At 41.4% G+C, this 23,931-nt stretch overlaps 1 protein-coding gene across 2 annotated transcripts in view; it reads right to left on the bottom strand.

Annotated features, from left to right (window-relative positions):
- The window catches only part of AGMO (alkylglycerol monooxygenase), a 125,955-nt gene that overhangs the window by 41,959 nt on the left and 60,065 nt on the right, over positions 1 to 23,931 (bottom strand). The window contains exons 7-13 of one of the 2 annotated variants that reach the window (XM_081164736.1): positions 21,139 to 21,204; positions 20,979 to 21,058; positions 20,594 to 20,728; positions 19,402 to 19,518; positions 9,115 to 9,197; positions 7,892 to 7,997; positions 5,384 to 5,641 (exon numbers count right to left, since the gene is read on the bottom strand). In XM_081164736.1, the coding sequence (XP_081020862.1) occupies positions 5,441 to 5,641; positions 7,892 to 7,997; positions 9,115 to 9,197; positions 19,402 to 19,518; positions 20,594 to 20,728; positions 20,979 to 21,058; positions 21,139 to 21,204 (788 nt within the window). In that variant the 3' untranslated portion in view covers positions 5,384 to 5,440. Of the gene's footprint in view, positions 1 to 5,383; positions 5,642 to 7,891; positions 7,998 to 9,114; positions 9,198 to 19,401; positions 19,519 to 20,593; positions 20,729 to 20,978; positions 21,059 to 21,138; positions 21,205 to 23,931 lie in introns of those variants that run through there. The other variant, XM_081164737.1, reaches the window with a different exon arrangement.

Raw genomic sequence — 23,931 nt, 5'->3', positions numbered from 1 at the left:
GCTACAACTATTTTAATGGGTCCACATCATAGGAAAAACATTATAATAAATGTTTAAAATAACCCAATGCATCTGGTGGTGCTTCAATGCTAATAAATTAACTTTTTTTAAAAAAATAAAAAACTAGTTTATCCAGATTAAATCAACTAGTATTGTTTTGCATATATCTGCATGCAAATGCAAAAAAAGTCTGAGATTCCCTGTATTATGAAATTTCATAAATACAACCTAAAAAAAAAAGCTACATTGATTTCTAATTCTATTGGACTGTTACAGTCATGGAGAATGCAGATCTGAGGGAAAGAAAATGCAAAGCATTTTTTAATTAACTTTCTGTTGGTGTCCAACAGGCAATCATTATAGTATATCTTATCTCTCAGTCTGCAGCACTATTAGACAATTACAGTGGTGCCTCGCAAGACGAAATTAATTCGTTCCGCAATTCTCTTCGTCTTGCGGTTTTTTTGTCTTGCGATGCACGGTTTCCCATAGGAATGCATTGAAAATCAATTAATGCGTTCCTAGGGAAACCGCCTTCAGACCAGGTCCGGGGACAGTCTGTCCCCGGACCTCTTCTGAAGGCTGGGGGGGGCAAGGGCTTTTCTTCCCACCCCCAGCATTTTAAAAAACCCCGGGACAGTGGAGGACTTCTCCGCTGTCCGGGGCGATCTTAAAATGCTGGCGGGCGGCATTTTAAAATCGCCCCGGACAGCGGAGGACTTCTCCGCTGTCCAGGGCGATTTAAAAGCCCCTGGGAAGGCAGGCAGGGGGGACAAAGACTTTTGCCCCCCGCCAGCCTTCCTCTTCTGAAGGCTGGCGGGGGCGAAAGTCTTTGCTCCCCCCCCCGCCTGCCTTCAAAAGCTGTCCGGCCAAGGCTTCGCGGACCTCTCCGCCAGCAGCGGCAGCGCTGCCGCTGCTGGCGGAGAGGTCCGCGAAGCCTGGGAGCGCTGATGTCAGTGCGCGCAGGCTTCGGCATGCCGGCAACCCTGCAAAAGACATCCGGGGGAAGCGGCTTCTTCCCCGCTTCCCCCGGACGTCTTTTGCAGCAAGGGGCTGCAGGGAGATAGCGATCTCCCTGCAGCCCCTTGCTGCAAAAGACGTCGGGGGGCAGCAGGGAAGAAGCGCTTAGCTTCCCGCTGCCCCTGGACCTCTTTTGAAGCAAGGGGCTGCGGGGAGATAGCGATCTCCCTGCAGCCCCTTGCTTCAAAAGAGAAGACCCGCTGTCCCCGGGGCAAGCTTCGTCTTGCGAAGCAAGCCCATAGGGAAATTCGTCTTGCGAGGCAACTCGAAAACGAAAAAACCTTTCGTTTTGCGAGTTTTTCGTCTCGCGAGGCGTTCGTCTTGCGGGGTACCACTGTAATTATTGACTCTTATTGACTGTTACTTACTAAGGGTTGATGCACCCAATACCTTTCCATTCAACTTTGATTAACTATAAAGATACCACAAGGATAATCTAGGCAAATCTAGCAGGAATCATTTGCCCAAACTGAGGCTCGAACCCATGGCTCTGAGATTAGGAGTGTCACGCTCTATCAACTGAGCTAGGTGATTTTGCCACTTATCCCCATATCTAACTAATCCCCGTATCTATAGTCTTGATGGCTATATATTACCTCCAGTATCAAAACGAGTACAGTGGTACCTCGGGTTACAGACGCTTCAGGTTACATATGCTTCAGGTTACAGACTCCTCTAACCCAGAAATAGTACCTCGGGTTAAGAATGGGTAGCGCTGTGGGTTAAACCACAGAGCCTAGGACTTGCCGATCAGAAGGTCGCCGGTTCCAATCCCCCCAACAGGGTGAACTCCCATTGCCCGGTCCCTGCTGCTGCCAACCTAGCAGTTCGAAAGCACGTCAAAGTGCAAGTAGATAAATAGGTACCACTCCAGCGGCTTAGTCATTCTGGCCACATGACCCAGAAGCTGTACGCCAGCTCCCTCGGCCAATAAAGCAAGATGAGTGCCGCAACCCCAGAGTCGGTCACGACTGGACCTAATGGTCAGGGGTCCCTTTACCTTTTATGATTCAGTAGGCTTTTCTTATATTTAAGTTTCAAAGCAACTCCTTCTTGTGGTGAAAGCCTCAGCCTTAGGCTTTAGCTTTAGCAAGCAGTGAGAATTTGTGATTTTTTTAGAGAACTAAGTTGCAAACAAAATAGGCATTTTTAAAAGGGATTGGTTAGTAAGATAAACTTGGTTTCCTTTATTATGATTTACCTTGTTGCCCATTTCTACTCTTAGGTTCTTTCCATGCCTGACTTAAAAGTGATGAAAAATGTCTTTGGATAATAATTTTAGTTTTTCAGGAGGTTTTTCCCCTGACAATTTTGTGTTCTTCATTACTAAGGTGGGATGTTTTCACTGGAGAAAAACAAAATTAAAGTAACCAGATTTCCCTATTTTAAAATACAAGCTCTATTTTTCCTATCCAATACATCTGTACACCCTCCCACATACTACAGAGCAAAAATACTTAAAGTCTGGATTGTTTTAATAGTATGAGTTGAATACCACACATAAGATGAAATCGTAAGGGAGATGTCATACCTGGGAAATAACAGTATGTGAAAAGTTATATGTGCAAAATGATATAATTACACTTGATGGCAGTAATAGCACACACTGGAGGCTATTAATAGCTCTTGAAAGCCTCGCAAATGATGAATCTTTTAGTCGAGAAGTAATAGGATGAACAGGCATAAGTTATCTATTTCATGGGGTCTGCATAAAGAAAGGAAGCATGCCACAATTTATACTTTGGGATCAACTTAAAGGAGGGATGCAATAAATTTTTCTGTTTAGATAAAATGGTCTGAAGGTCTCAAAACTATTAGAATGCTGAATTAAAACTCCATAGTAGTGCTAGTAAAAATAATCATTTTTAAATAATAATAAAAAAGTTTAAGGAACCAGAATTAAAAGAAAAACAGCTTAGAACCAATATTCCAGGAAAAAAGCAGGGATCATGAAACTAAAGCGAAAATTATTATTCAGGTTCCCAGTGCTTCAGCAATGACATTTTACATTTTAATATTACAAACCTCATATCGTAATGAGCACATGAGATCTGATTAAGGTTTGTTTCACTACCCTCTATGATCCAGAACTACCCTCTATGGTCCAGCTCACATTTGATGGGGTAAAGCCATCACAAGGCAAGTGTGAATATTCTCAACCAAGCATCCCTATGTGGTGATAGGTGGTACTTTCTACATCATGATAACAGACAAGGGGACTGAAATGATAGATTCTACCTGTCATCACACGGAGAAGCACCCATAATAATCACCATATGAAGCTGATGAGGTAAAATAACCTGTTACTCTACCACATCAGAAGCAAACAATGGAATTGGACCTACAGAACATCTTTTTCCAGGGCATAAGTGTAAGTCAGAATGATGGAATGCTAATAGGAATATGTGATGGAACATTCACCCCAGCCCCACTGATACACATAGCTGAGGGCAAACAGAGAGTTGGAACAGTGTATTCACTGAGACACCAAAGGAAAAACCTTTAGGATCACAAATTCTCTTGTGATCTCTGTCATGTATTTTTGGCCCCCTGCATTGTTGCCACTAGAGCAGGCATGGCCAAACTTGGCCCTCCAGACGTTTTGGGACTACAACTCCCATCATCCCTAGCTAACAGGACCAGTGGTCAGGGATGATGGGAATTGTAGTCCCAAAACATCTGGAGGGCCAAGTCTGGCCATGCCTGCACTAGAGCATACAAATGGCCAGTACCTCCATCCTCTAACAAGCTGCCACAGTGGTGGCAAGAGTAAAGAGTAAAGTGTATTGTTTCATTGCAATTGTGCCTGGATCAAGATCTCTGGTACATGATACAACTACATCATGCTGGGTGATCATGGCTGTTGCCTAGGATACTATTTTGAAGGGGTGAAATTGGAAATCAACCCTACACTAACATCATGATAGTGCAGCAGTTATTTCACCACTTCCTATATATCTGCTAGTGCAGAAGTTTCTACAATCAAGCTGTTAAGAACCCTGGATTGTGGTTCGAGGACCCAATCCCCGCATAGTGGAATGAAAACACACGGACACGTGATATAAGGTTAATGGGCAAGAAAAGGCCACAACTTTATTGATTACAGCAAGTGAAAAGGTATTGGCTTGGGCATTGGATTACGTCAGTTGACTCCACCCACTCGGAGAGGGGTGAGTCTAAAAGGGGGGTTTATTCACCAGTAGGTGGAGCCTGTTGATGCTAATCCAACTATAAGCCCTCCCCTGATGTCACCGAGGGTCGTGTGCCAGCCACACGGCCTCACTCTTCGTCATCCCGTCGCAAGTCACCCACCCCCCACTCCCTTAAAGCTCAGGGTCTCAGTTTTCGCGACGGGACGACGAAGAGTGAGGCCACGTGGCTGGCACAGCAGCGATTTACGCTGCCGTCCACACCCCCTCGAAGGCACCTGGTTGGGTGCCTGCCCGTGGGCGTGGTGCGCCAGCCAGGTGAGTGGGAGGCAGGGGGCTAACGCCCTCTGCTTGAGGCGGAGACCAGCTCCCGCCCACAACCACTCCCCTCTTTTGCAGGAGGAGAGTCTTTCTCCTTTATTCAGCATGAACGTGAGAAACAGCTACGCCCTATATCTTATTGTACAAAGCAAAATACATGCAATTAAAATAAGTATTCCCTGGACTACCCATACCTTCCTCTCCCTCTCCCCGCTTTCTCACACACAACCCCCAGTTGCTTACCTGTGTCTATTTTAGATTATAAGACCCTTGGGTAGGAACCTCCCATGCCTGTCATTTGTAACAGTCAGGTGTACAGTCCTATGTAAAAGTACAGTGACTTTAAGCTGCAGATAAAAGTACCCAATCCTTTTCTCCACAGAAGGAAAAATTGCAATTGAGAAGCATTGTCTTTTCTGTAGTGACCCCCACAAAAAAAACTATCCCTCCTAGCCTTCTTTGAATGAGCACCATACTTTTCTAGTTGTTGTTCAGATAGACATTCGGTGAAACTTAACTAGCTTGCTTCAGTGATTTTTATTTTTATTTTACAATAATTTTTAAAAAATGGTTTTCAGCTGGTAAGTAGGATAGATGTTAAAACAATTATACAGGCATTTAGTTCCATTCTATTTAAGATAGAAGGTAACCACCAGGGCAAATATATAAGCTCTTGCTTAATAAATGCAGTTGTGGTCTGACAATCAGATCATATTTGCAGAATTTTTACTACTAGTTAAAAAAGTTACGTGAAGCATGGGTGTCAATTTTTCAGGACATGAAACCACCACTTGAGCAAAGTCAAGATTGCATATTTTAAATAGATTAAAAATGTATTCCAAAATACAGATATAATTATAATTTCCTTTTTATTTTAGTAAATGCAAGCACAATAGAAGACAAAGGTAAATATAAGCAAGATGATCGACAGTAACAGTTTCCATGAATTGTTATTTACTGTGGGCAAAATTCAATATTGCAGAAGTGGACTTCCACCCAAGCAACAGAACTTCACCTTTCTGGTCCTTCCCCCTGCAGCCCCCAACACACCCTGCAAAATCTGCTCCAGCAGGTTCCCTACCCTCCAGAGCAGATTTTGAGGGCATGAAGGGTTCTGCAGGAGGAGTGCATGGACAGCGTTGGATACAACCCTGTAAACATAACATGTTTAAAATATATACATTTAATACATAGATCCTTGGATGGGAAAGGGTTACTTTCGGATTACTGTATTATATTTATCTAAGAAAGTCTGTACTTTACACTTGTACACAAATGTGTATCACCGCTTATTATTACCTCAACTTGTCAAATAGGAATGACATAAATACTGCCAGATGTTTCTTTTGCAGCAAGAACTACATAAAACACCATCTCCAGTTTCTTGCAGCCACAACACAGTCTCACAACCACAAGTTTCCAACAAACATTTTGTTTACTTTCCTGTGATGGAAGTAATGAAGTCTCATCTTCAACAATATGCTTGACAGTTTCGAACTTCACTTTTTTCTAGTGTCCCTCAACTAGTTATAAATATATACTGATTGTAATTAAGCCCTGTAAAAATTCTTCTCTTGATTTTACCACCTGAAACTGCAGCTGTTGGCTGACACTATCAAAGCCTCACAATTCCAAACTCACGTGCAAATCTCATCAAGGGCAGACATTTCTAATTGATTCCAGAAGTCTCTCTTTTGCTCAGATCAGGGGGCAGGAGAAGAATAATGAGCAGCTTCCAAACAGTGGGCGCTGAGCTTCAGGCATGGAGATATTAAAAGCTCTAACTTGGCTGCCCTGCCAGAAATGCAGAGCAATTTTATGGTCAATTGGCCAGAGCATCTGGAACCATACATCATCATCTTTAGTTGATGGTGGTGAAGCCAGCTCACACACCAGCTAAGGCTAAAGTCAGTAATGACTCTGTCACACCTAAGTGGAAACTAACTTAATCTACTGAATGTAAGGTTCAACTATGATTTCTTTTCTCCAAGGGGCATTATTACCCCCAGGGCTCTTGTCTTGTCAAGAAAGTCCATCTTACTAGTCCACAATGGCTGGATTTTCTCTTTAGCAAAGATAACAGAGAGAATTAATATTACAAGCTCAACTTGAATTTATTTAGATCTAGGTGTGCTGACAAGGCTTTTTATCATGAAGCTTCATGGGAGCTTCCTTCCATCACTTCCTTCCTCCAACATCTTATACAGCATGGGGGTAGGCACGGCCATGGAGTGGCTTGCGGTTCTTACATTTGACAGGAAAACACAGCTGTACATCCCAACCAATACCCAGAGTATGACAGTCCTTCCTGTTATTGAGATGAGCAAAGCTATAGAATAGTATATATACAGATGATACTAATATTTGAAGATAAAAATCAATGGAACCATTGCTGTCCAAACTACAAACTCACCTTTCCTGTCTTGTAAATGATGTCTGGTCAAATGGATTTTTGAAGCGTTATTATACAAACCAGCAAAATCAATCAGCAGGTTGAGAAAGATCAACATGTACCATGAGCAATTATGACTCTATCATATTGCATTCAGATCTTGTAAGTAGTGTTATCTGTACACCATTTGAGTGCTTACTGCTAAAGCCAAAGTAAAATACAACTGTTGTATTCTGACAAGGCCTTTCTCTCCATCCTGCCACCTTTAGACACATTTGGTGAGGACACAAGAGAGGGCCTTCTCAGTGTTTGCTCCCAAATTGTGGAACTCTTTTTCATGGGAGGCCAGCCCGGGTCTCTCTCTGCTCTCCCTTTGTCACTAGGCAAAGACTCCCCGCCCCCTCACACTCAACCGGCATTTAGCTACTAACTGGCTGTTGTGGAAGTGTCTTCAGAGGGTGGGTCTGGTGCTTTTGTGTGCCTGTATGTGTGTGCTTTTAAATGGTTTAAAGTGTTTTCAATGATGTTTTTAATAGGTTCCAGTAGTAGATAGGTAGCCGTGTTGGTCTGCCATAGTCAAAATAAAAAAATTCCTTCCAGTAGCACCTTAAAGACCAACTAAGTTAGTTCTTGGTATGAGCTTTCGTGTATCTGAAGAAGTGTGCATGCACACGAAAGCTCATACCAAGAACTAACTTAGTTGGTCTTTAAGGTGCTACTGGAAGGAATGTTTTTAATAGGATTACTTTTATTTTTAACCTTTGTATGTATTGTGTTTTTAGTTGTAGCTGCTTTAAATAATGCTGTGAGCTGGCTTGGGCCCTGCACCAAAAAGAAAGGTGGGATGTAAAATAAAATAAATAGGATCATATCTGGTTCATGGTGCTCACTACACTCTGTTATGCTTGCAAGCACTTTTTAAATATTGCAAACCTCTGAGGCCCAGAAACATATATAGTTTATTCTTAAAATAAATATATGCACTATGTGATAAATTAAGTTGCCTTACCTCATATGTCACTGACAGAAGCGCAATGTAAGTTTTCAAGTAACCAAGTTTGTGCAGGGCAAGGAAAGTGCAACAGCGGACAGATTCCAAGAAGGGAGCTTCAGGCCTAAAAATAAAGAACTGAAATTAGTAAGGTCTATTTTTAGTTCACTAGCTCAGGGTTTGATTGGCATGTATCCTTGCAGTAAAGAAGAATCACAATTACCCCTTTAAAACATCAGTTGTGGGCCCAGTCACAGTGCCACCCTCCTCCAGCGTCAGTGTCATAATATGTGACTCAGGCAAACAACAATCTGGATTAAAAATGGCCACAACTTTATTGATGACAAATGTAGGTGGAATTTTAGCTCAAGCATTGGGTGCATATGCATTCTAGCCTCCTGCTGGAGGTTGTGCCAGGATTATGGCATCCCCAAGAAACTAATCTACTGAGCTGATCTCTTGAGGCTGCCGCTGGAAGTCTTATGGACTGTCTGCCCCACGCTTGGCTTCAGGACAAAGACATCCACCGAGACCCCTTTAGCAGGATACCCTGAAAACACCACTGGATCAATACTGGGTGATGCACCACTTCACCCCATGCTTAAAGACTAGGATTCCACCCTATGCCTTTAACCACCAAAAGTCATTACATTTTGCTAGGGGGAAGGCAAAACTTCTAGACTGGCCAATACAGGGAAATTCTTTCCTGGCTCTGAATACGGCAACCATTTTGAACCACAGGAAGGTCAGGAGATACACGGGAAGCAAAATAAGGTTAAACTGTAAACAAAGAGAATAGAGTGTTGTTAATGCTGGCTGGGATTGGTTGGGAGTCCCAGAATAATTGGAAAGCCGCCCATTGGCTAGGCTGCACTAATGCACATTTTGTAAAGGAATTCTAAACCTCCACCATTGTCACATTTTTGTATTGTAAGAAACATTTTTGGCAATCAAGGGCTTGGACCCACTGTTTCTATAAGTGGATTTCCACCCATGGAGCACTCCTCCTGGAGAAAAGGGCTAGGGAGATTATCTTCACTGACTTCTCTTTCAACCTGAAAAGCTGCTCCAAAGGGTTGGGGACCCTAGAGTTTCCATAAGGAGAACAGGGAAAACTGGCAAAAATTGCCTCCCTTCCAGCGGGATCCTCTTTCTTTTCACTGAAGTGACACTCTGAATCCAACCCAAGAGGCTGCATTTGCAATATAAAACATACAGAAATGAAATGCTCAATTACTTACCTTTGCTCTATAAGGAATCCAATGGAGGTTAGTGTCAGGATAATGTAGCCAACTCTCATGAGAATAGTTACCTGTGATAACGTCTGTTAAACCAACAAGCAGACAAATTACTCATTTAGGTTAACTCTCTGGAGGAATATTGAATTCTAAACTTACCAGTGAGGCAGTCTGAACTTTCACTCTCAATTATACTACTTTGTTACTGTCTGCTTTCAGAGTAGTTTGATACTTTGAACCTTGCAACTAAAAATCGACTACAGATTCTCCATTCCCTCTTAATGTCATTATGTTTCAAGGCTGAAGGTTACAAAAATTGGATATTTTCTCCTAAATCGTTCTTCACACAATGTTAGCCTTGAAAATAACTCCTTCGCCGTTATTATTGTTTCCTCTCCTGAAATTATTTGAACCCTCAACGACCTGAACCAAAGAAGTAGACCTGTTTTCTAAATAAATACCATATCACATATCTGCTCCCCACCCCCTGCAAACTGTTAATAGCATTACATCTTTGTATTTTCCAATCTTGGCTCCCTAGAGAGCAGTGGCAACTGAAAACACTATCCTATTAAAAGGGAAAAAGAAAAGAAAAACAGAAAAGAAAAGAAAAATGAAGCCAGTTTGATAATTTATCACAGTTTCAGCATGAGCTCACATTTATGCCTTTGCTTCTTAACAATTCAATATATTGACCTAGAATCAGTAGAGCATAAAAATCTAATTTCAATGGAACATTTGATGAGATAGATTCCATTCAATATAGATATAAAGATTCAGGACTTGAATTCTCAACAGAGATTAAGCAAATAGGGTAAGGTGACAGGGTTACTACTGGCTTAGGGCCCTGATGTATATGCAGTGGCACATTTTTCTCCCTCCCCAGTCAGACTAGGAACAGCAATGGCAGCAGCTTGCCAGCAAATAATGGTATAAGGATTATATCAAGGAAGGGAACAGAGACACACACAATTCTTTTGTAATTCCCTGATGTTTTCAGACTGGACTGCTCAGCTCATGACTTTGAGAATGACATTTACATTAACTGGAGAGGGCCACACCAAAAGGTTACCTACACAATGATATTTTGTTACATTTTAACTCATTTGGTTATCACCCCTGTAACCCCATAGAATGCTCTTTTCTCTACAGACCACCACACAGTGGTCTTCAACCTTGGATTAGTAAGCGTAATTGGAATGTTGAGCTAAGCTCTTTGCATCTCTCTTCTGTTCAGAACAAAAGGGAGAGTGGAAGCAGTACATAGTTAAACTATGGGAGTCGTTCCCACAGGAGGCGGTGATGACCACCAACCTAGATGGGCTTTAAAAGAGGAATATACAAATTAATTAAATAATAATAATAATAATAATAATAATAATAATAATAATAATAATAATACATTTTATTTATACCCAGCCCTTCCCAGTTTAAAAACTGGGCTCAGGGCAGCAAACAGCAAATATAAAACATTGATTAAAATGTGACTTAAAAACAGCATAAAACAGCATAAAATACAACATAAAATGAAGCATCAATATCAATAAAATTCAAGAATTCAGGGGTCATTTGAGGGGGGGGACCCCAGCCAGTAGACATCAAATGATCACCAGGGCTAACTGGCCAAGTTGGTCCTACTAGGGCCAGCAAGGAAACCAGGGAAGAATTTAAATGTGGGGTCCCAGAAAGGGTTTCTTCATAGAAGATGAAAGGGGAAAAGGGAATAGAGGATCGGGCTAATTCAAACTGAAGGCCATGTGGAATAGCTTTGTCTTACAGGCCCTGTGGAAGGAGATCAAGTGCTGCAGGGCCCTAGTCTTGTGGGACAGAGCATTCCACCAGGTCGGAGCCATCACTGAAAAAGCCCTGGCCCTGGTGGAGGATAGTCTGGCTTCCTTAGGGCTATTATTCATGGACCTATTATTATTCATGGACCTTAGGGTCCTTTGCGGGACACACCAGGAGAGGCCGTCCCGTAAGTACAAGGGAGGGAAATGATTATCAATGGCTGCTAGCTATGGTGGCTATGGTCTGCCTCCACAGCTGGAGGCAGCAGTGCTACTGAATGCCACTTGCTGGAAGGCACAGGAAGGGAGAGTGCATGAGGGTTTGCCACAGGCATCTGGTTGGCCACTGTGAAAACAGGATGCTGGACTAGATGGGCCATTGGCGTGATCTAGCAGGCTCTTTTTAGGTTCTCACGTTAAGCAAGGAGAGCAAACAGCCTCTTGGGTTTCAGAGGTGCTGGTTTGCAGGAGCCACAGGAGGCACTGGCATCCATGGACGGCCACCACAGGTTTCATGGTTAGACCGTCTCCTCTCTCTCTTCTTTCTATAAAGCTCAAAGTGTATATTTTTCCATTTCTCTTTCTCTCTTTGCCTCCACCTAACCTCCTTTTTCTCTGTTTCCACATGCCATCAATTTTTCTGCATCTCCCCATTTCTTACTCCCGCTTTGTTTTGCCACAAGTCTTTTTACCATGTTTCTATTTTTCCTATACATCCTGCAGCACTCTCTCTGCGTGCTTGTGCTTCAGTTTATGTTTTCCTTGTTCAGACTCAATCTCCGCTTCATTTCTGCTCCTCGCTTCCCATCAGCAGTTGGTGTCGTAGGGCAGAGCTGCAAATCCACCCTCATGACACCAGAGTTGCTGCTGTTCAGCTGGAGACTGCTGCTGTGTGGATGAACAAGAGGGGATGTCAGACTGGCTCTGCCAGTGCCTTACCATCAACCCAGTCCTAGTAAACTGCAGCAACTCCAATGACAGAAGAGCAGCTCTGCTTCATCACACTGACTGTTCTTCTTGCTGACTTTAGTAGCAACAGTATCCAAGGCTTTTATTTTCCCAGCATTTCACACAGTGATATCGTTTAATATGCTGCCTTTGATTTTTGTGCCACATCCAGTGCCATTCCACTAGAGGGCCCCCCAATCCTCGGTAAAAATCAGGAATCTTCACCTGTGGAAGTGCCACTTGTGCAAGAGTTCCTAAGGAAACATGCCACAGAAAATAGGCTCTGCCGATTTCTCAATTTCTAATTCTGCCACATGTAAAATGAAGGGAAAAGATATATGAAAACAATAGCAGTTGCTTTTGATATTATTTTTAAGGAGGCACAGGATAACCAATCTATTGACCAAGGGTGATTCCACCCGAAACTTAAATACAGTGGTGCCTTGCAAGACGAAATTAATTCGTTCTGCGAGGTTTTTCGTCTTGCGAATTTTTCGTCTTGCGAAGCACGGTAAGTGGGACATTCCCGCGCTCTCCGGCCCGAGAGCGACGGTGGGGGCGCCGTCAGGCCCGCGGCTGCTTCGGCTGCCTTCTAGCCGCTCCCTTGGCTAGTGGTTTCACAAGGGCAGGGAAACCTGCAGAGAGTGCAGCAAATGCGCCTTCCCCCTCCCGCCGCAGCAGCAGCAGCAGCAGGCCCGGGCTGGCCAATGAAGAGGGATGCACCTGCAGAGCAGCTGAGCTGGTGCAATTCTCTGTGCCTCAACACTGCCGCTGCCCCCCGCCTCCACTCCAGCAAGGAGCTGCTGCGGGGGCTCCGCACAGAGGCATTGCAGCTCGATCGGATTCTGCCACGTCAGCCAACAGCGGCCGCCAACCTGATCTCAACTTGGTGCTGGTCCGTGCCGTTCTCCTGAGCCAGCGACCACCTCGAATTGAGGTCATCGACTTCCAACCTCAGAGAGGCATTCTGAATCACGTGCTCGCTAATGGACTGCTTCCCTCCCTCAGGGACATGGCAATGGATTCAGTAGACTGGTGGATACTGGGGGGTGGGGTGGGGATAGGTGGAGAAAGACTTAATCCATAGCAGCAGCACATTTCAGGGGGGAAAAGGCTGATCGAAGAAGGCTGATCGCCGAAGAATTGATGCTTTTGAATTATGGTGCTGGAGGAGACTCTTGAGAGTCCCATGGACTGCAAGAAGATCAAACCTATCCATTCTGAAGGAAATCAGCCCTGAGTGCTCACTGGAAGGACAGATTGTGAAGCTAAGGAAACAAACTTGCAAGACGTTTTCGTCTTGCGAAGCAAGCCCATAGGGAAATTCGTCTTGCGAAGCAACTCAAAAAATGAAAAACTCTTTCGTCTTGCGAGTTTTTCGTCTTGCGAGGCATTCATCTTGCGAGGTACCACTGTACGTTTACCTTAAAAAAAATCAAAGAAGCATAAACTGCAGTGGAAGAGTCCTATACTGTTAGTCTTCATAGTAGAGTCTGAGATTTCTAATTCAGACTTCAGGGCTCAATAGTAGATGAAAATGCATGAAACTGTACTAGGAGCTTTCTGAGCTCAATAAAAAGTTTTCTGAAAGAATACCACAGCCTTCACAGTGATCCCTTCCCCTCAAAGGCATTTGAGGGAAGGATGCTGTTGGACAGGATTCTCAAATTTAATAGCAGTGAGAACTCCTTTTGTCCATGTTTGGAGAACACATCAAACCACAAGATCCAGGCTATTTCTGAGTGGGTTTTGTTTTACTGAAGAGTCAAAAGGCACCCCCAGGGATTTTTAACCAAAAGTTTTAACTCCTTTTAAACTAAGAAAACAGATTCACTGCCTTTAAAAAAACCAAAACACAATCTAACCAGTTTACAAGCCAACACACATTTCTTCCCAGGACAAACTATCAAATCGCAGATTTACTGCTTCACTTCAAGATAGAGAGATACAAAAAAATGAGGAAATTTAATGTAACAGTACTTCACATTATTATTGTTGTTGTTGTTGTTTTCTCGAAAAGCATTTTGGCCAGTAGGCAAACCTCCCCAATAACTCGTGATTTTTTATAAAAAAAGAAATGTGTTCAAGTTAAATCTCAAGGTATAGCTTTTTCCCACGAAGCAAAAAAGATAATTTTAAGCTCAATTTTGGGAGGTGCTGCTGTGTTGTTTTTAATACATTGCTATGCTTTTTCATAATTTCTTGTATTGCTTTTTGTGGTTTTTATTGCTGTAAGGAACTATGTGGTCCTTTGGAAGGGCAGGTTACAACCTGAAAAAATACATTTACTAGAGAAGCCATCTACTTGTTTAAAACACAGAATGAAAGAGTACTGTGCTCAGAGCCCCCCACCCCCCCAGCAATTCTTGTCTTGCCTCTTTCTCCCCAATGGCTTATTTCAGCTAGGAGTGCTGAATACAGCTAAAGAATGTGCTAGAACTGGCTCTGGACCTTAGTGGACTCTGGTTGCAGCCAGAGCCAAGATAATCACCTCCCTATCTAAAACCAAAATCCTGTGGCTAGTAAATTATGCAAACTCCCATTTAATGAAAGTAGAGTTACTCTGACCTGCAACCTAAGCAATAATGTTCTGGATTAAAGTAAAAGCAGATCTGAAAAAGTCCTGGGAAAAGAGAGGTACAGCAGCCCTGTGCAGTGGCTTGGTGACACATGGAGGGAGCGACAGAGATCATACTCTCTGTCCCCACTCCCAGGCTCCATGTGTTTATCTGAACAGCACCCATACATATATAACCAGCATACACATAGGCTTTGCTCAGACATTTCGATGAGCACATGGAGATCAGGATGGTGACAGCAGAGGCAATACCAATTCCTCTCCTCTGTGCATTAACTGATGTTTAGAAATATCTCTCTCTCGTTTATTAAGATATAATCATTGCAACTGATTTAAAGATACTGTATTATCTCTCACTGGTGACCCATAAATCATGTTGTTTCAAGACACAGGATGAGTAAATCCCATTGATAAATTGTTATTACTGTAAACAGCATTTAGAGTTTTTAATATACATCGAAATACTTTGCAAATATGAAATCTCTCTTTCTCTCAGTAACAACACTGGAATGATACACTTTGTTGGCTTAAATAAATAATAATAATAAATGTTTCAGCTGCTAACCCTAACAGGGTGATTTGTGAGGATGTGTCATCCTTATTTATCCCATTACAATGCAAAAGGATATTGACACTGGGAAATAGTGAAACCTGTGACCTATGGAAGATCTGAACCAGGGAAATTTGGCTCATAGCTCATACTCTTAAGTCAATATACTAATTGAAATCTTAAATATAAAGATGTGTGATGCGAATAGCTCATACACACAATTTTTCAACTACAATATGTTTGCACATATATTCAGTCATGGAAGTCATTTGTAGATATTATCAAGAGCCTGCAAATTAAAGATATGTGAACATCTGACATCTTACACACTGTGCTCTGAAGATTGAATAGGCCAAGTGCTGTTGGGAGGGAAAGAGTTCAAGAAACAAGAAGCATGATATGGAGAAGGGGTGACAGTTAGATGGAGCAAAGAGATCTAGAAGTCAGGAGGAGCAGGAATAACCTGCATGTTTCTAGTTAATATCAAAGCAAAATACATGGTAGATGTATATAAATTTTAAACATATTGTGTTATATAAATATGCATTTATTACATATAGTTTTCTATTTACAATCTAATCGTACAGGAGACGCACACTAGAGTTGTTCCTGTATTTACGTTCCACATTTATATTTGAAATGTACAAACCACAAAGTGGAACTTGGCAGTTCTTGTGTTAATTTTCTAGGTGCTGCGCCAATGAAATAAAATAAAGAAAATAAACAACTTAGATCACTAATCTAAGCGTTTGCAAGTTGCAGTGGGAAAGGAATGTGACTGTTACACTTTAATGGCAGTGTAAGAATCCTCTGTCTCCAAACACAATACACATGAAGCATGAACATATAAAATAAACAAGAATTTATATACTGCAGAGTTTGTATTTAACCAGGGGAAAGGGATGATCTCTGGAACCACAGCAGGATCCCCAATTATATATTAGGCACAGCTTTTGAAGTGTGGTTATTGAGAGAAACTGAACAAAAAACTGGATTTTTGTTGTGTCGAAAAGAGAGAAAGCTTTCAAATTTACATACTAATTCAAAGAAACTTTAAACGATTCTGTGATTTTAAAGCAAAAGTACATCTCTCATAAATATGATATCCCATAGCACCAGCATTTCCCTTTTCATGAGTGGAAGTTATGTTTACATCATTGCTTGGCAAAAACATTTCTTTTTCACCAGGTCTTTGGCTCTTAATTATCTGTGGCCTCAAGTGAGCGGAATGTTTTTAATCCTAACTTTAAAAAATGGGGCTGTCTTTTTATGTGCATTTCAAGGTTTGCCTTTGACTATTCATATCGTGCATATCACTTTGAATTACCATAGTAAAAAAAAGGAAATCAATAAATTTTATAAATCAGGAAAGTAATAATAATGTTCTAAACTCTTGCAGCTTCCTTAACATACTAGATTGGATCCAGACAGGCATGCGGGTATTTCCTCTGAAGGAAGCTTCTGTGGATCCAGGCTACTGTTTTTAGAAATGCAGGAAGTTGCTTGATACTAGTCGACTTTATCCAGTATCGCTGATACTACCTGGCAGCTGCTTTCAGGATTCTAGGCAGCTCTCTCTCAAAGGCCTACCTGGAGATGCCACAGACTGACCCTGGAACATTTCGGTTGCACAGCATGTGCTTTACCACTGACCTATAGCCCACACACATTTAAATCTGGTAGAGTATTCGTACAAAAATTAAATCCAGGTTTTAAAATGCATTTGCATACAAATTGCTAGTTTGGAAAAATGGACTGGTATCAAGAAATGGGACAGGGAAATATAAAAGATTTGGAGCAGATGTGTTTAGTTCCAAAGGCTTCTATGTGGAAGGAAACTAAAGACAGGAAGTCAGGCAAAAGGGTAAGTTGTATTATCCCAGTGTTGTGGAAAATATGAACCAAATGTAAAAATTACTTAGGCCTGCCACAATTCCCAATGGCCTCAGTATTATTTGATCCTCAAATTAATAAAAATGATTTTTTAAAAAAAATGATGTTCATCAACTGGCAGCAAGCAGGGTTAACTAAATATATTGACTAGCTTGAGGACAACCATGTTAAACAACTTGCCCTTATGATGGAAACAATTTTTTTTTTCATATTTGAATATTTCCAGTTAAGGGATTTTTAAAATAACTGGCTGAACCTTCAAAGGGCTGCATTAAGAAAATGATTTTTTTTTTTTTTTGAAATATTAATATAGGGGGAAAAGAGCAAAGGTTGTCAAAAAAGCTATCTCTTATTCCATTTTATTTTATGGTGAAGGAGAAATGAGACCCTAGCTATACTCAAAGATGGAAAGAAATGATAGGATGACAAATTCAAAAGACTAAATGGAAATAAAAAAATAAGATTCCGTTCTGGCTGCTGTTGCCAACTCCTTCTTTCCCAATAGTCCCAGGCTACAGATCGAAATCTCGCTCAACTCTTGCATTAAAATCACCCAGGATGATAATTTGATCTTCCTTAGGCATCTCTGATAGGATGGTATCCAGCTGAGAGTAAAATTTTTCTTTAATGTCTTCATCGGCATCCAGTGTTGGTGCATAAAGGCTTATAATAGTAACCTGTTGGTTTTTGGTGAGCTTTATTTGAAGGCTTGAGAATCGCTCATTAATGCTGGTAGGGACTTATGACAGATCATATATGACAGATGGTCATCCAACTTCTGCTTAGAAACCTCCAAGGAACGGCAGCTCTTATGGTCAGAAAGTTCTTCCTGATATTTAGTTGGAATCTTTGAAGATGAGAAAGTACGATTGGTACTTACCTGAAGCATAGATCTATAAGGCATCATGGGGTCACTATGTTGGGCTATGACTCCACCGTAATCAGGAGCGAAGACTCTTTGGGAAGGTGTTCAGCTCCCAATCAGTTCTGCCGACTTGCCAAGTTCAAACAGTCATAGCAGTTTCAAGGCGTAAGAAAAATACTAGTTTCCCTATAAACCGGCAGCCTATCTAATGGCCAATACGGCCAGAAACATGAATGGAACAAAACTGGAATAAAATTATACTGTGGTCCATATTAGGAAGAGGCCCCAGTAACCCCATGATGTCATATAGACCTACACTTCAGCTAAGTATCAATCATACTATGTCCTATTGGCAGTGATGCCTTGAGTGCATGCACCTGTTCCCAGCTGGAAAGAGGCATGCACAGCCAACATTTTATTTAACCCCATATGCATTGATGAGAGTGGTTTGCGGAAAATGGCTTCACAGGCCAAACTGGACCCACTGGTGGGCCAGGATTGGCCTATAGGTAGAGGTTCTTTCTCCCGGTCTAAAGAGTTATGAATAGTTATTTTTATTTAACCTCATGGATTTATCTACGTTGCAGTGTTATAATCTTATTAAAGACAGTGATTTTTTAAAATACAACATAGTTGAGAAATTTTCAAGCCAACCAGCTGATACTTAGTGTTGCATTAGGGAAACAAATTGGAGGTGTGAAAATGAATTTGGGAAAACAATAAAACTGGCCAGAGTGAACATTAAGGTACAAAGCTGTCACTGTCTCAGACACCAACAGCCAAATGCACCTCTCACTAATACGTAAATCAACCAAATTCTTTTTGCTGGGGTTCAGGTTAAACCTCTTAGTGAACGAATGATCTAACCAAATGTTTTCTTATGGGAAAAAAGTTTCTTTTGTTATTTCTTATCTCCTACAAGTAAATAATTCCAGACTGAGAAAACAAAGCTAATGCATTAAAACTTTGTGTATACATGTATATCAGACCAAACATAATAATTTGAGAATAATTCTGCACAACCTCAAGTGCATTATTGCTATTATGGAATGGAACATATGTCTAAAAATGAGGAAAACAGTTGTATCTATTTATGGATCAATGCCACATTTGTGACATAGCCAAGTAAAAAAGGTTCCAGTTCTGTCTATGGGCATTTCATAACTCTCTGTAGTGGAAAATTGATATTGAAGTTAAATGCCAAGTTATATTATTCACATAAATGCTTTCTTCTTATGATAGTTCCTTCTGGAGTTTTAGAGTGCTCCTGAAGCTCAGCCTTCTGTTTAGCTTGACTTTCTGTATCATGCCAAGGATCTGGGTCTTGAAACAAGAACTTTTATGCAGTCCATTGTGGGAACTGTGGGGGTTTTTTACACTGTTTAAAGAATGAGTAAAGGATTACAACAGAAGATGGGGGCAATGTCAGGATGGAGCTATCAGTAAAAATGAGAAATCTCTTACCACATTAAAATTATGTTCACATTAAGATAGGATAAATCCATCTTGACCCACAAAACAGGTAAGCATAAAAATAACTATACTATCCACCAGTGTTTTCAGTTTCATGCATCCAGTTTTAACAGAAATATACTTTATTTTCACTGTATCTGCACCATCTTCAAGTATCATGAAACAGCTTATTTAAATAAGTGTAAATTATACTTACATATTTTGTAGCAATGAAATCAATGTAAAATCCCAGCATTAAGACGAAATGCGTAACTACATAGACACAAAGGTAGCTTGGTAATGTGGGGCTGTAGGGAACTTCCTTTCCAGTAACCTACATTAAAAACAAAACAAAACAAACAAACAAATCAGAGTCTTTATTCAATCACAAATTAACTTGTCTTCCATTTTTGCATTTAGTAGTTGAAATTCACTATTTGTCATGTTTTATTGTTATTTTATTTTAAATAGAAGTGCAGCTGAAACCTTTAATCTGTACAAATGATTTATTTTATAGGCCAGAGTGGGCAACCTGTTGCTATCCAAATGTTGCTGGACTACAATTCCTATCATCTTTGACTATCGGCAATGCTGGGTGTGACTGATGGAAACTGGAATTCAGTAGCATCTAGAGGGTCATTTCCCCCCATTGTTCTTTAACGGAATGCAATATTTGCACACGTAGCCCATCAGGTTCTACTCTCCCTTTCCCTCACTTTTTGGTAACATATTTATTTTCCATATAACAAATATACATTTCAACCTTCTACTTTACAAAAAATGTATTTATCCTTCCCCTGGGTGTTGGTCAGTTGGCACCATGCCCAGGTAATGCCCCCTGCATACCTGCCACCACTGGCCAATTTGATGGCAGGGGTACGATCCAGTCAGCAATAGGCTGGTTCATAGGGGAGATACGGTGCCTGCCTGCAAAGCCACCAACCCAAGGAGGACAAACCGACATTCCATGAAGATCAGAATCACTTGTGTAATCAAGTGCTTAGAAAGAGATTGTACACAAGGGGTTGAAGGAGCTTTTAGTAAGGCTGAAAGGGCTTTGCGCTGTGTTGATGGACTAAACTGTTGGGCTGCTGCTCGAACCAAAGGCAGGGACCTAAAACTGAAGAGCTTCCAGGAGCACAGTTGAAAGTTCCTAGGAGCTGACTAAGGTCTTGCCTTGAGCATGAGGTGGTGCTAATCCTACCTGGGTGCAGTATGCCAAAATGGGAGATCCATTTTTTTTATTTTTCACTCAGTTGGGTTTAAGGAGTGTCCCTGTGTAAGTTTGCTCAGGAACCTGCTTCTATCCCACAAATATGTGGCTTGCCTTTAGGTAAGCATGCAGAAGACTGAACCCTTATGAAAACATAATTTACAGAACCAAGAAGTGAAATCCATGCTATACTTACCTCTGGGATGTCCTCCATAAGACCAAGTCTTGGCTTGCCTGGCCCCCATCCTGGGCCCTTGAACAGGACAGAAAGCTTATTGCAGAATCCAGGAGTATTCCAAAATGTTTTCCATATATAAATACAATGATGGAACTGTAATGATAGAATAATCAGTGTGACATTTCTGTGCAGGGGCACTTTCTTCTGTTAATGAGAATACTTGAAGCTTAACATTCCCCACCCTGCTAGAGGCTGACGAAAACTAGTTTATTCTTATGTATGTCAATGAACCAAAAACAATCAAATAAAAGCAAAGGAGTAATAGGAAACACACTGAATTCAACCCATGAAATCAAATGTAATATTAAAGCAAACAAGCAGGTTAGAAAAACAGATTGACTACCTGAATCTTGAGAAGTTCGAAGCTGTTAATTGGATGTGTTAGGCCATATACAACTTTATCATTTTCTGCAGCAAATGTCCCTGCAGGGAAGGGAAAAAAGCTGAGAATAAAATCACCGCTTGTAAAGCTAATGTTAAGAAAAATAATTAACTGCACTTACCAAAAATCCTGTCCCAAATAATCAGTGTGCCACCATAGTTCTTATCAATGCAGTATGGATTTCTTCCTATTTGGGGGGAAATGTTGCAACCAACTTTGTCAATGCCTTTGAAGAATACATTGTGTTTTATCAATTTTTTTCTTTAAATAAGCTTCTAAGAATACATATCCTCATAAACAAATTATAACACAGCCATGATTCTGAGCATTTCTTTAAAACCTCTTGCGTCATCTTCTAATAACATTTCTCTGGGTTATATACTGCAAGCTGCTTAAGACATTTTTCAAACATGCTTACAAAAATAATAGAAATACGTTTGGGGAACTTCCGGTCGGTGCCAGCGCTTAATGGCGGTCCTACCTCCGAGCTCCGGAGAAGGACTGCTTCGCAAGTTCGGGTCTTACCCGCTACGGCGAGCGGGGGACCCCTAAAATCCCAGGCGCTGAAGCCTGAGAACAAGGAGACTCGGTGGGCACCTTCGCGCCCCCCGGTACCGTGAAAGAGCCTTTTTAAAGGCTACGGATCGACATCGGGAGAGAGCGCGGTGCTGAGAGTCGCTACCCAGCCTGCGAAGTGAAGCCGCGTCGCCATAAGCGGAGAGCGCCGATTCCTTCCTGAAAAGAAAATTTGGACTGAATTCCCGTGAGTAAGAGCTGGAAAAACAATCGGGACTTTTAAATTTCAGAAATTGGGCTAAAAACGGGGAGATTTAAACAAAGGAAGTCTGCCTCCCCCCGACTGCATGAAAGTGAAAGCAACGGAACTCTAAACTTGCATCCGTTTAGACCTGCTCTTTGATCATATAAACCGGACATTTAGACCCTTGATCTCCCCTCTAGCAAGCAGGGCAGAGGGGAGGTGAATTCGACTAATAACTGCATGATTTATTTGGAGGAAAAAACCTCTGCTATCTCATCTATTTGAAAGTTTGAAACGGTCTGCCTTTTTAGTACATTGAGCTGACTTTTCCCTGTGAAGTGACATCTTGATACAAAGTTCCCACAGTGCCTGACTTTTGTAAATTATAAGAAGAAACAGTATAAACAGTATACTGGGTAACTGTGGCAATTGGAATTTATAAGACTTTAGCAACATTGACTCTGACTGGGTTAATCTCCTTTCTTTCTACATCTTGGACTGTCTCCTTTGTTCTTGTATTGGGAAACTTCCTTCTATGGCCATTTTGATTTGCTCCCTCTAGAGGATAAAGTAAAGTCCGGCACGGCCTAAGACAGTGGAATTTTCCAAGGGAGAATAAATCCTGTGGGAATCGACCTTGACATGAGTGGACCACAAGAAGAGATAGCCACAAGAGCTAAGACCAAGCAACAACAACAACAACAGCTGCAGCTGCAACAAGCAAAGAAAAGAGGCTCAATCTCAGGCACAACAGCCGGATCAGCTGGAACAACAGGACAAGACAAAGGAGCAGCCGTTTCTATGGAAGCTGTGACAGAAGCTTTGCTTAAGATAAACCAGTCTCTGGAGTCTCTGACAAAACAGACTTCAGAGAACACACAAAAATTAACAGAAATATCAACAAGATTAAACCAGAATACAGAATCTATAAACAAACTGGTCGAGGAAAACGCCACCACGCGTCAAATTGCCGAAGAGGCCAAAGCCACTGCTGGAGAGACGCAGGAGAAATTAGAGCCACTTGCCAAGAAGGTCTATGAGCATGATGCAACTTTGGCATTGTGGGAGTTACAGAGGAAAGAGAGAAACTTAAAATTAAGACTGATTCCGGAGAATGAAAGAGACAACCTTGTGGAATATTTGACACGGGAGTTTGCGGATTGCTGGGACCTTGAGGAAGATGAATTCAAAATTACAACTGCCTTTAGACTGGGTAAAAAGCAAGATAGAAAGACACCGAGAGATTGTCTGATCACACTCAGATCTAAGGAGGAAAGAGATAAAATTTTAGGACTACACTTTGAAAAGGCCTTGCAAATTGGAAATTCAGCTGTACAGATCTTTAAAGACATACCAAAATACATTTTGGATTTAAGAAACTTCTACAAGGATTTGGTTCTTTTGTTAAAGAAAAACTCTATCCGCTTCAGGTGGGAGTTCCCACAAGGACTGTCATTCGACTACAAGGCAAAGAAAGTGAAAATAAAGACAATTCAAGATAAAGACAAATTTCTGGCAAGATACCAGGAGGACCTACAGAAGGGGACTGTGGACGTACTTGCAGAACAGAGGAGGGCACTGGATATCCTGAATCTCTCGTTTGGACAAAAACCACCACCATCAGAAGAAGAGCAACAACTTGGAGCTGTTGGAGGAGCCTTAAGAAAATAACAAGATGGCCTTGCAATTCCTTAGTTGGAATTGCAATGGACTGAATGGGCCTTTGAAGAGAAGACAAGTATTTCATATTTTGAACAGAGAACAACTGGACTTGATATGTTTACAAGAAACTCACATAACCAGAGCCCACAGGAGATTACTTACAAATAAAAGGCTAGGACAAGAATTTATTTCATCAGACAAAGTTAAGAAGAGAGGAGTGGTAATATATGTGAAGGAGAAATGGGCTCCAAAAATGATATTCAAAGATGAACAAGGGAGATATCTGGCTGTGGAGATACAAGTACAAGGAGAAAAATTTTTAGTTGTTGGAATTTATGCACCAAATGAAGGCAAATCTGACTTCTTTAAGAGACTTCATGAAACTTTGACGGACTATCTGGATTACAATATGATAATCATGGGAGACATGAATGGCGTGGTCTCCACTAACATGGACAAGGCACAAAGACTAACAGTCACTAAAGAAGGGAG

The sequence above is a fragment of the Podarcis bocagei genome, assembly GCF_964188305.1.
Source record: "Podarcis bocagei genome assembly, chromosome: 12".
Classification (NCBI taxonomy): domain Eukaryota; kingdom Metazoa; phylum Chordata; class Lepidosauria; order Squamata; family Lacertidae; genus Podarcis; species Podarcis bocagei.
The sequence above is the reverse complement of the archived record's forward strand: the minus strand, read 5'-3'. Positions and strand labels throughout refer to the sequence as shown.